This window comes from Tachyglossus aculeatus, chromosome 4, assembly GCF_015852505.1.
Source record: "Tachyglossus aculeatus isolate mTacAcu1 chromosome 4, mTacAcu1.pri, whole genome shotgun sequence".
Lineage (NCBI taxonomy): Eukaryota > Metazoa > Chordata > Mammalia > Monotremata > Tachyglossidae > Tachyglossus > Tachyglossus aculeatus.
In genome coordinates this window covers 65,979,270-65,993,091 of record NC_052069.1, presented here as the reverse complement: position 1 = coordinate 65,993,091, position 13,822 = coordinate 65,979,270, and the positions used below count along the sequence as shown (strand labels likewise).

General features: G+C 44.4%; 1 protein-coding gene across 1 annotated transcript in view; it reads right to left on the bottom strand.

The window, feature by feature from the left end:
• ASPM (assembly factor for spindle microtubules) overlaps positions 1 to 6,948 on the bottom strand; it is a 57,170-nt gene extending 50,222 nt beyond the window's left edge. Inside the window, exon 1 of the mRNA XM_038745624.1 lies at positions 6,724 to 6,948. Within this exon, the coding sequence (XP_038601552.1) occupies positions 6,724 to 6,948 (225 nt within the window). The remainder of the gene's footprint in view (positions 1 to 6,723) is intronic.
• Positions 6,949 to 13,822: the final 6,874 nt, after the last annotated feature.

Below are 13,822 nucleotides of genomic sequence, written 5' to 3'. Positions count from 1 at the left end.
CTCCCCACTAATTATCCTTGCTCCTCTCCCTTCTCTAACTCATTGTGTCTCATTGTCATCTCTCTTGTGGTCCACCTCTTGCTCACAACCTCCCTCTTGCCTGGAATCCCCTCCCCCTTCCAATCTGACAGACCATTACTATCCTTATATTTCAAGCCTTGCTACAATCATGTTCCCAAGGAAGACTTCCACAACATCTCTCATCTTCCCTCCCTAATGTAAGCTCGCTGTGAGCAGGGAGTGTGTCTGATGTTATATTGTACTCTCCCAAGTGCTTAGTACAGTGCTTTGCACATAGAAAGCGCTCAATAAATACGATTGAATTGAATTAGTGTATCGCATATGCAATAGATTTCATATCCCCAAAGCGTGCTCCACACCTGCAACCCCAAAAGTAGGGAACTCAGTTGCTTTCCTACCTGTAATTTATTTTAATAGCTGTCTCCCGTGCTAGACTGTAAAATTCCTGAGGGCACGGATCTTGTTTATTTACTGTATTCGCCTAAGTGCTTAGTACAGTGTGCTCCATACAATAAGTGTTCAAAAAATACCACTGATTGAACTGCAAAATCCTCCTAAAAATCCACTTTCTCTACGAGATGTTCTCCAGGGACATCCCTTCCAGGACGTCATCACATTAGACTTAGGACTTATGTGTACATTGATTTATTCAGTTACCTCTTTGTGGGCAGGGAATGTGTCTACCAACTACCTTCCACTGTACTCTCCCAAGCGCTTAGTAAAGTGCTTTGTACACAGAAAGTGCTCAAATGATCGTTTAGCCATTTACGCATACATTTCCACACTTTTTGCAGTCAACAGCTTTTCCTCCACCTCCCTGCCCCCGGCAATGCATGCCGACAATGCCTAAGATCCTCAAAATAAGGGCCTGCCTCTTTTATTTATATTATGCTCTCCCAGCATATTACAGATTATTGAAGTCAATAGGGTGAACAGCAGAAGGAATAAAAAAGATCAGTGGGATTAAATAAAGGCGATTTAGGACATGGCCATATTAAGAAACAGATAGAGAAAGGTAAGTAATCCTCATCGACTAGAGCAAATGTAAGACTAGAAGAACATTAAAATTACCACGTGAAGCCAGATATCTGTTTATTTATATTGATGCCTGTCTCTCCCCACCCACTTCATTCATTCAATCGTATTTATTGAGCGCTTACTGTGTGCAGAGCACTGTACTAAGCGCTTGGGAAGTACAAATTGGCAACATATAGAGACAGTCCCTACCCAACAGTGGGCTCACACCCAGTCTACTGAGCTAGACTGTGAGCTCAGTATGGGCAGCGCTGGTCTCTCTCTATTCCTGTATTGTACTTTCCCCAGCGCTTAGTGCAGCGTGGCTCAGTGGAAAGAGCCCGGGTTTAGGAGTCAGAGGTCGTGGGTTCTAATCCCAGCTATGCCACTTGTCAGCTGTGTGACTTTGGGCAAGTTACTTAAGTTCTCTGTGCCTCAGTGACCTTATCTGTAAAATGGGGATGAAGACTGTGAGCCCCACGTGGGACAACCTGATTACCTCGTATCCCCCCCGGCGCTTAGAACAGTGCTTGGCACATAGTAAGCACTTACTAAATGCTATTATTATTAATAATATTGTTATTACAGTGCCCTGCACACAGTAAACGCTCAATAAATACGATTGAATGAATGAATGAATGAAGAGGAGAGGAAGGGCAGCCAGCAGATAGTTGGCATGGTATTGTCTGTGTGCAGAGCACTGCACTAGGCGCTGGGAAAGGTGCACAAACAAACCACGACCTCTGGAGATAATGTCTCTAAGCCCGCCAATCTGGCTGTTTTTCTCGTTTTTGTGTTTTTATTCATTCGTTCACTCAATCGTACTTATTGAGGGCTTACTGTGTGCAAAGCACTGTACTAAGCGCTTGGAAAGTACAATTCATTTATTCTATCGTATTTATTGAGCGCTTACTGTGTGCAGAGCAATCAATCAATCAATCAATCGTATTTATTGAGCCCTTACTGTGTGCAGAGCACTGTACTAAGGGCTTGGGAAGTACAAGTTTGCAACATATAGAGACAGTCCCTACCCAACAGTGGGCTCACAGTCTAAAAGGAGCACTGTACTAAGCCCTTGGAAAGCACAATTCATTCATTCGTTTGTATTTATTGAGCGCTCACTGTGTGCAGAGCACTGCACTAAGCGCTTGGAAAGTACAATTCATTCATTCATTCGTATTTATTGAGCACTTACTGTGTGCAGAGCACTGTACTAAGCCCTTGGAAAGCACAATTCATTCATTCATTCATATTTATTGAGCGCTCACTGTGTGCAGAGCACTGCAATAAGCGCTTGGAATGTACAATTCATTCATTCGTATTTATTGAGCGCTTACTGTGTGCAGAGCACTGTACTAAGCGCTTGGAAAGCACAATTCAATCGTATTTATTGAGCCCTTACTGTGTGCAGAGCACTATACTAAGTGCTTGGGGACATCTAGAGACGGTCCCTACCCAACAACTGGCTCACAGTCTAGAAGGGGGAGACAGAGAACAACACAAAAAAATCAACTATGAGCCCATTGGCGGGGATGGACTCTCTATATGTTGCCGATTTGTAATAATAATAATAATAATAATAATAATAATAATAATGGCATTTGTTAAGCACTTACTATGTGCCAAGCACTGTTCTAAGATAAGCAGCATGGCTCAGTGGAGAGAGCCCGGGCTTGGGAGTTAGAGATCATGGGTTCGAATCCCAGCTACGCCGCTTGTCAGCTCTGTGACTTTGGGCAAGTCACTTCACTTATCTGGGCCTCAGTTCCCTCATCTGTAAAATGGGGATAAGACTGTGAGCCCCACTTGGGACAACCCGATCACCTTGTGTCCCCCCCAGCACTTAGAACAGTGCTTGGCAAATAGTAAGCGCTTAACAAATGAACTGTACATTCCAAGCGCTTAGTACAGTGCTCTGCACACAGTAAGTGCTCAGTAAATACAATTGAATGAATGGATGAATGAATATTTGTACAGATTTGTTACTCTATTTTACTTGTACATAATTACTATTCTATTTATTTTGTTTATGGTGTGCATATAGCTTTAATTCTATTTGTTCTGACTATTTTGATGCCTGTCTACATGTTTTGTTTTGTTGTCTGTCTCAGCCTTCTAGACTGTGAGCCTGTCATTGGGTAGGGATCGTCTCTATATGTTGCCTTGTACTTCCCAAGCGCTTAGTACAGTGCTCTGCACACAATAAGTGCTCAATAAATACGATGGAATGAATTATTCTGTGTTGTGCTCTCCCAAGCGCTTAATGCAGTGCTCTGCACAGTAAGCACTCGATAGATACAATTGAATGAACGAATAATAATAATAATGATGTCATTTACTAAGCGCTTACTATGTGCAAAGCACTGTTCTAAGCGCTGGGGAGGTTACAAGGTGATCAGGTTGTCCCTCGGGGGGCTCCCAGTCTTAATCCTCACTTTACAGATGAGGTGACTGAGGCACAGAGAAGTCACACATTCAATCATATTTATTGAGTGCTTACTGTGTGCAGAGCACTGTACTAAGCGCTTGGGAAGTCCAAGTTGGCAACATATAGAGACGGTCCCTACACAACGGAGGGCTCAAAGTCTAGAAGTTAAGTGACTTGCCCAAATCACACAGCTGACAATTGGCGGGGCCGAGATTTGAACCCATGACTTCTGACTCCAAAGCCTGTGCTGTTTCCACCGAGCCACGCTGCTTCTCTACGAATGAATACGCCAAGTAGACAGGCGTCAATTCATTCATTCATTCAATCGTATTTACTGAGCGCTTACTGTGTGCAGAGCACTGTACTAAGCGCTTGGGAAGTACAAGTTGGCAACATATAGAGACGGTCCCTACCCAACAGCGGGCTCACAGTCTAGAAGGGGGAGACAGACAACAAAACATATTAAAATAAAATAAATAGAATAAATATTTACAAGTAAAATAGAGTAATAAATACGTACAAACATATATGCATATATACAGGTGCTGTGGGGAGGGGAAGGAGGTGACTGTGAGCCCACTGTTGGGTAGGGACCGTCTCTATATGTTGTCAACTTGTACTTCCCAAGCGCTTAGTACAGTGCTCTGCACACAGTAAGCACTCAATAAATACGATTGAATGAATGAGGTAAGGCGGGGGGATGGGGATGGAAGCAGCGTGGCTCAGTGGAAAGAGCACGGGCTTTGGAGTCAGAGGTCATGGGTTCAAGTCCCAGCTCTGCCAATTGTCAGCTGTGTGAATTTGGGCAAGTCACTTCACTTCTCTGTGCCTCAGCTACCTCATCTGGAAAATGGGGATTAAGATTGTGATCCCCCTGTGGGACAACCTGATCACCTTGTAACGTCCCCATTGCTTAGAACAGTGCTTTGCACATAGTAAGCGCTCAATAAATACGATTGATGATAAATGCCATCAAAAAAAAAAGGAAGGAGGGGGCTCAGTCTGGGAAGGCCTCCTGGAGGAGGTGAGGTCTCAGTAGGGCTTTGAAGGTTTTGAAGGAGGCCTTCCCAGACTGAGCCCCTTCCTTCCTCTCCCCACTCCATCCCCCCCATCTTACCTCCTTTCCTTCCCCACAGCACCTGTATATATGTATATATGTTTGTACATATTTATTACTCTATTTATTTTACTTGTACATATCTATTCTATTTTATTTTGTTAGTATCAATCAATCAATCAATTGTATTTATTGAGCGCTTACTGTGTGCAGAGCACTGTACTAAGCGCTTGGGAAGTACAAGCTGGCAGCATATAGAGACAGTCCCTACCCAACAGTGGGCTCACAGTCTAGAAGGGGGAGACAGACAACAAAACCAAACATACTAACAAAGTAAAATAAATAGAATAGATAGGTACAAGTAAAATAGAGTAATAAATATGTACAAACATATATACATATATACAGGTGCTGTGGGGAAGGGAAGGAGGTAAGATGGGGGGATGAAGAGGGGGACGAGGGGGAGAGGAAGGAGGGGGCTCAGTCTGGGAAGGCCTTCTGGAGGAGGTGAGCTCTCAGTAGGGCCTTGAAGGGAGAAAGAGAGCTAGCTTGGCGGATGGGCAAAGGGAGGGCATTCCAGGCCATCCCAGTATGTTTGGTTTTGTTCTCTGTCTCCCCCTTTTAGACTGTGAGCCCACTGTTGGGTAGGGACCGTCCCTACATGTTGCCAACTTGGACTTCCCAAGCGCTTAGTACAGTGCTCTCCACACATCATCATCATCAATCGTATTTATTGAGCGCTTACTATGTGCAGAGCACTGTACTAGCGCTTGGGAAGTACAAATTGGCAACATATAGAGACGGTCCCTACCCAACAGCGGGCTCACAGTCTAGAAGGGGGAGACAGACAACAAAACAAAACATATTAACAAAATAAAATAAATAGAATAAATATGTACAAGTAAGGTAAATAAATAGAGTAATAAATATGTACAAACATATATACATATACACAGGTGCTGTGGGAAAGGGAAGGAGGTAAGGTGGGGGATGGAGAGGGGGACGAGGGGGAGAAGAAGGAAGGGGCTCAGCCTGGGAAGGCCTCCTGGAGGAGGTGAGCTCTCAGTAGGGCCTTGAAGGGAGGAAGAGAGCTAGCTTGGCGGATGGGAAGAGGGAGGGCATTCCAGGCCATCTCACTATCTTTGGTTTTGTTCTCTGTCTCCCCCTTCTAGACTGTGAGCCCACTGTTGGGTAGGGACCGTCTCTACATGTTGCCAACTGGGACTTCCCAAGCGCTTAGTCCAGTGCTCTGCACACAGTAGGCGCTCAATAAATACGATTGATTGATTGGTTTTGTTGTCTGTCTCCCCCTTTTAGACTGTGAGCCCACTGTGGGGTAGGGACCGTCTCTACATGTTGCCAACTTGTAATATAATAATAATAATAATAATGGCATTTATTAAGCGCTTACTATGTGCAGAGCACTGTTCTAAGCGCTGGGGAATTTACAAGGTGATCAGGTTGTCCCACGTGGGGCTCACAGTCTTCATCCCCATTTTACAGATGAGGGAACTGAGGCCCAGAGAAGTGAAGTCACTTGCCCAAAGTCACACAGTTGACAAGTGGTGGAGCCGGATTTGTACCTCCCAAGCGCTTAGTCCAGTGCTCTGCACACAGTAAGCTCTCAATAAATACGATTGATTGATTGGTTTTGTTGTCTGTCTCCCCCTTCTAGACTGTGAGCCCGCTGTTGGGTAGGGACCGTCTCTACATGTTGCCAACTTGGACTTCCCAAGCGCTTAGTACAGTGCTCTGCACACATCATCATCATCATCATCAATCGTATTTATTGAGCGCTTACTACGTGCAGAGCACTGTACCAAGCGCTTGGGAAGTACAAATTGGCAACATATAGAGACGGTCCCTACCCAACAGCGGGCTCACAGTCTAGAAGGGGGAGACAGACAACAAAACAAAACATATTAACAAAATAAAATAAATAGAATAAATATGTACAAGTAAAATAGAGTAATACGTACAAATGTATACACATATACAGGTGCTGTGGGGAGGGGAAGGAGGTGACTGTGAGCCCACCGTTGGATGGGGACTGTCTCTATATGTTGCCAACTTGGACTTCCCAAGCGCTTAGTCCAGTGCTCTGCACACAATAAGCGCTCAATAAATACGACTGATTGATTGATTGATTGATTGATTGAAGGGAGCTACCAGAACAGAGAAATGGAGGTAGAGCTGCATGTACCTGGAGGAGGAAGCGCTGCCGGGGCAGGCTGAAGCCCTTGTCCGGGGCGGGGCAGCGGTCGACCAGCACGTCGGCCGCCTCGTCGTTGGGGTTGTCCAGGGCCAGGACGGCCGTGCGGGAGGCGCCCACTCGGACCCCGTCGAAGCAGAGGAAAGGAGGCCGGGAAAAGTGGCGGAGGCAAAGCACCGGGGTGGCTCCGGCCTCGGCCCCGGGCCCCTCCGCCATGGCCCGCTCCTTCTCCCTCCTTCTTCTCCCTTCTTCTCCCTTCTTCTCCCTTCTCCCCGCTTCCCGCGCCCGGCCCCGCCGCTGATTGGACAAGGCGCGGCTCGTTACTCGTCCCTGTTTCAAGTTGCCCCCCTCCACCAATAGGAAGCCGTCGGCCGCGCCCCCCCCGCCCCACGGGCCAATCACCGCCGCGCGCCGCCAGCCAATGGGACGCCAGAGAGTTATTTAAACGCGTCGCCTGGGAGACCAAACCGCTTGCCGGGCGCGGCCGACCTCGGGGGTTGGAGAGCGTCCTTCGTTCGCTTGTTCGTTTGTTCATTCATTCATTCGATCGTATTTATTCATTTATTCAGCGTTCGCTCGCAGCGTGGCTCAGTGGAAAGCGCCCAGCCTTGGGAGTCGGAGGTCATGGGTTTGAATCCCATATGCATATATGTTTGTACATATTTATTACTGTATTTATTTATTTAGTTAGTTTACTTGTACATATCTATTCTATTTATTTTATTTTGTTAGTATGTTTGGTTTTGTTCTCTGTCATCATCATCAATCGTATTTATTGAGCGCTTACTATGTGCAGAGCACTGGACTAAGCGCTTGGGAAGTACAAATTGGCAACATATAGAGACAGTCCCTACCCAACAGTGGGCTCACAGTCTAAAAGGGGGAGACAGAGAACAAAACCAAACATACTAACAAAATAAAATAAATAGAATAGATATGCACAAATAAAATAAATAGAGTAATAAATATGTACAAACATATATACATGTATGTACAAATAACATAAATAGAGTAATAAATATGTACAAACATATATACATATACATGTCTCCCCCTTTTAGACTGTGAGCCCAATGTTGGGTAGGGACTGTCTCTATATGTTGCCAATTTGTACTTCCCAAGCGCTTAGTACGGTGCACTGCACATAGTAAGCGCTCAATAAATACGATTGATGATGATGATGATGCCAATTGTCAGCTGTGTGACTTTGGGCAAGTCACTTCACTGGGCCTCAGTTCCCTCATCTGTAAAATGCAGCATGGCTCAGTGGGAAGAGCACGGGCTTTGGAGTCAGAGGTCAGGGGTTCGAATTCCGACTCCGCCACCTGTCTGCTGTGTGGCCTTGGGCAAGTCGCTTAACTTCTCTGAGCCTAAGTGACCTCATCTGTAAAATGGGGATTAAGACTGTGAGCCTCACATGGGACAACCTGATCACCTTGTAACCTCCCCAGCGCTTAGAACAGTGCTTTGCACATAGTAAGCGCTTAATAAATGCCATTATTATTATTATTATTATGGGGATTAAGATTGTGAGCCCCCTGTGGAACAACCTGATCACCATGTAACCTCCCCAGCACTTAGAACAGTGCTTTGTACATAGTAAGCACTTAATAAATCCCATTATTATTATTATTCAATTCAATCGTATTTATTGAGTGGTTACTGTGTGCAGAGCACTCTACTAAGCGCTTGGGAACTACAAGTTGGCAACATATAGAGACGGTCCCTACCCAACAGTGGACTCATTCATTAACGTGGCTCAGAACCCAGGCCTGGGAGACAGAGGTCGTGGGTTCCAATACCAACTCTGCCACGTGTCAGCTGTGTGACTTTGGGCAAGTCACTCGAATTCTCTGGGCCTCAGTAACCTCATCTGTAAAATGGGGATGAAGATTGTGAGCCCCACACCCTGGGCTTCAAGGCTGTCCATCACCTCGCCCCCTCCTACCTCACCTCCCTTCTCTCCTTCTACTGCCCAGCCCGCACCCTCCGCTCCTCCACCACTAATCTCCTCACTGTACCTCGCTCTCGCCTGTCCCACCATCGACCCCCGGCCCACGTCATCCCCTGGGCCTGGAATGCCCTCCCTCTGCCCATCCGCCAAGCTAGCTCTCTTCCTCCCTTCAAGGCCCTGCTGAGAGCTCACCTCCTCCAGGAGGCCTTCCCAGACTGAGCCCCTTCCTTCCTCTCCCCCTCGTCCCCCTCTCCATCCCCCCGTCTTACCTCCTTCCCTTCCCCACAGCACCTGTATATATGTATATATGGTTGTACATATTTATTGCTCTATTTATTTATTTATTTATTTTACTTGTACATATCTATCCTATTTATTTTAATTTGTTAGTATGTTTGGTTTTGTTCTCTGTCTCCCCCTTTTAGACTGTGAGCCCACTGTTGGGTAGGGACTGTCTCTATATGTTGCCAATTTGTACTTCCCAAGCGCCTAGTACAGTGCTCTGCACATAGTAAGCGCTCAATAAATACGATTGATGATGATGATGATGACAACCTGATCACCTTGTATCCTCCCCAGCGCTTAGAACAGTGCTTTGCAACCCCGAAAGTTCATTTTTAAAGAACACTTACATCTGCGTGTCCTCTTGCGTTCAAGAGAGATCAGGTCAAACATATGGGGTCTTGTCAGTGGATTCAAGATTAATTTCTGCTCATGCAGAGGCCCCCTTCTAGACTGTGAGCCCGTTATTGGGTAGGGACCATCTCTATATGTTTCCTACTTGTGCTTCCCAAGCGCTTAGTACAGTGCTCTGCACATAGTAAGCGCTCAATAAATACAATTAATGAATGAATAGTAATAATAATAATAATGGCATTTGTTAAGCGCTTACTATGTGTAAAGCACTGTTCTAAGCGCTGGGGGGATACAAGGTGATCAGGCTGTCCCACTCAGGGCTCACAGTCTTAATCCCCATTTTACAGATGAGGTAACTGAAGCTCAGAGAAGTGAAGTGACTTGCCCAAGGTCACACAGCAGGCATGTGCCAGAGCCACAGTTCGAACCCATGACCTCTGACTCCAAAGCCCGTGCTCTTTCCACCGAGCTAAGCACTTAACAAATACCAAAATTATTAAATTATTATTCATTCATTCATTCAATCGTATTTATTGAGTGCTTACTGTGTGCAGAGCACTGGACTAAGCGCTTGGAAAGTACAATTCAGCAACAGATGGATAATCCCTGCCCACACGGGGCTCACAGTCTAGAAGTGGGGAGACAGACATCAATATATTCACTCACTCATTCATTCATTCACTCACTCATTCGTCCATTCATTCAATTGTGTTTACTGAGTGCTTACTGTGTGCAGAGCACTGTACTAAGCGCTTGGAAAGTACAATTCGGCAACAGAGACAACACCTGCCCACAACAGACTCACAGTCTAGAAGGGGGGAGACAGACATCAAATCATTCACTCACTCATTCACTCCGCTCATCCATTCATTCACTCACTCGTTCATCCCTTCACTCACTCACTCGTTCATCCCTTCACTCACTCTCAATAATTCGTTTATTCACTTATTCATTCATTCATACAGAAGCAGCGTGGCTTAGTGGAAAGAGCCCAGGCTTCGGAGTCAGAGGTCACAGGTTCTAATCCTGCCTCTGCCACTTATCAGCTGTGTGACTCTGGGCAAGTCACAACTTCTCTGGGCCTTAGTTACCTCACCTGTAAAATGGGAATTAAGACCATAAGCCCCACGTGGGTCAACTTGATGACCTTGTTTCTACCCAAGTGTTTAGAACAGTGCAGTAAGCACTTAACAAATACCATCATTACTATTATTCATTCATTCAATCATATTTATTGAGTGCTTACTGTGTGCAGACCACAGTACTAAGCAGACACATTCCCTGCCCACAACAAGCTTACAGTCTAGAGAGTCAATTGAGGGTTAGGTCTAGCTGTGAGACCGAGATCTGACCCAGACTCCACATACCTCTAAAGCCACAACATACTGTAGATAAAGTGGCAAGACAGAATCCCAAACCATGAGCTCCTGTATACACTGTCAGCCAACAATTTGGAGCAACGCTGGTCTCAATCACCTTGGTTGTGCATGTCATTTGAGGAGAACAAGTAATCGAAATTGTGGTATCTGTAATTTCAACTGTGCTGGGGTGAATATCAGCAATAGAATATACCTAGGAGCTTTGCTTTGGTGAGGTTGCACAGGGTAGTTGGAACTGTGGGTCTCACGTTGGTCTTTTTAGCCCCATATAATAATGATGGCATTTGTTAAGTGCTTACTATGTGCCGAGCACTGTTCTAAGTGCCAGGGGGCGGGGGCTGAGGGAATACAAGGTCATCAGGTTGTCCCACATGGGGCTCACAGTCTTGGTAACTGAGGCACAGAGAAGTTAAGTGACTTGCCCAAAGTCACACAGCTAAGTGGCAGAGCCAGGATTAGAACCCATGACTTCTGACTCCTAAGCCTGTGCTCTTTCACTGTGCATATGCACCCATAGATGAACTTCACAGTATCTGTTAAGCGCTTACCATGTGCCAGGTGCTTTGGCATCATCTCCAAATCCGAAGTTCTTCTCTTTCTTCCCCTCTGGCCACTCCCACCTCTCTGTAACTATATATCTAAATATATAATCCACTCTATATATTCCTGTTTTGCCTCTCTTCATACGCTTGTCGAACCTTTCAAAAGAACCCGACTGATTAGCGCGGCATGATTTTCCTGTGCACAAACTCAACAGGTTGTATTTCTTTAAATGCCAAGACATGAGACTTATCCAATTCCCAACGTCAACTCTGGGGCCCTTTCCAGAGATGGAAATTGCATTATCAATCTGTTCACCTTCTGGTACAGTGGCCGTTGGTCAAAATAGACTCCCTCATCTTGACAGGAATTTACAACCTACTCCTCCAAATACTTTCATAATCTTTGGATGGATGTTATCTGGTCCCAGTGACTTTATATCCAGGTTATCAGTACGGTCTAAAATATCCGTCTAGTTCTCCACAATTTTGTCTAACGGCCGCCCGAAACGATGGGAGAAAGCCCCCACCCAGTGAAGGAGTGGACAGACTTGGCCAGATTCTCCATAATATTGAGATCTCCGGGGTTTGGGTGGGGCCTCCTGATGGGTGACATCGTCTCTTCTCCTTCTTGGCCCCAATATCCAAGGAGTCAAGCTGGCCTGCTTTCAATACATTTGGAAAATTAAGCCATTTTACCCTACTTTAGTGGATAGAAAACAGGCCCGGGAGTCAGGTCATGAGCTCTAATCCCAGCTCTGCCACCTGTCTGCTGTGCAACCCTGGGCAAGTCACTTAATTTCTCTGTGCCTCAATTACCTCATCTGGAAAATGAGAATTGAGACTGGAGCCCCACGTAGTACAAGGGACACTGTCCAACATAATTCGCTTGCATCCACCCCAGAGCTTAGTACAGTGCCTGGCACATAGTAAGCACTTAATAAATACCATTATTTTATTATTATTATTACCCCCAAAGACTGCTCTCTTTATAAGCAATCTGAGGACGCCCCCTTCAAATTCATAGAGTAATGTTAATTTGGATGATTGAGGCTCACATTTGTTCTTATCAGTTTCTAACACCTTGTATCACCCCAGCGTTTAGAACAGTGCTTTGTACATAGTAAGCACTTAACAAATGCCATTATTATTATTATTATTATTTTAATTCAGTCTTTCCTTAGATTCAAACAATCGATGGTATTTACTGAGCACTGCTGTGTGCAGAGCACTGTACTAAACTGTTTGGAAGACTACAAGAGTTGGTAGCCATAGTCCCTGCCCACAAGGAGGTTGTACTATGAGACTGGGATTATGTGTTCATTGATTTTCTTCTGTTTAATAATAATAATAATAATAACGGCATTTATTAAGTGCTTACTATGTGCCAAGAACTGTTCTAAGCGCTGGGGAGGTTACAAGGTGATCAGGTTGTCCCATGGGGGGCTCACAGTCTTAATCTCCATTTTACAGATGAGGTAACTGAGGCACAGAGAAGTGAAGTGACTTGCCCAAAGTCACACAGCTGACAATTGGCAAAGCTGGGGTTTGAACCCATAACCTCTGACTCCAAAGCCCGGGCTCTTTCCACTAAGCCACACTGCTTCTCTTATCAGAGTATTACTAAGTGCTTGGCTCTGAATTAAGTCCTTAAAGAATGCAATAAGTAAACAGATAAATCCAGTTTATGTCTACTACCAAAAAAAATGAAAATTAGGGTGTGAGGTACCCCCGTCATACTTTTTACATTTTATCTCCTTTAAAAAAATTATTATTAAGTGGCACATACTTTACCTGCTTTGTAAAAAATATCCTCTATCCTTCCACGGAATTATTTGTTGTTTTAGATATTCTTTTTAGGTTTTTCCAATTAATTTCTGTATTTCCTTGCTAAAATTCAATCAATAGTTGAATAAATCCTGGAAAGCAAGCTCAAAACAAAAGAACCTTATATTTATTTTAAATAGCAAACTAAGTACACAGAGGACTGATTTCAATTACAGTACACTTCCTATTCATCACAGAAAGCTGAAGTTTCTTGCTTTAAAAAACAAAACAGTTTACATTACTTTAAGACATGAGACAGACTACATCGCTACAGGTCTCACAGGACAACATTGCACGTACATTTACAAAATAAAACGTGGATAACCATTTTAGATATCTATTTGTATTTTTGTTCCAAAGTCATTTTTTTAAGAATTCCAAATGAATTCTAAAACAAGACATTGAGGGTTTGACAACTATTAGAAAACTGCATTATGACATTTAATGCATCGGAATCCCTTTTATCAGAACATTCACCTTCAAATGTGAAGCCAGGGCAGTTAAATGCAAAGTATCGCTTCTGTCTTCCTCATTTGGCAGTAGTACTCAGTAGTTTGTATATAATTGTCCCTACTAGAAAAATGAAAATTATCTTATTGAAAAAAGGGTTCATGATTTATCACAGTACTTTCTCCAATCCTGACTTATAAACAAGAATTCAAAATATGGCAGGGTAAATATCTCAACTGTCTAGGAATTCATTTTTAACTCCTTCATCCATTATGTGTATGGTAGAAAGGCTCTAGAAACTAAAC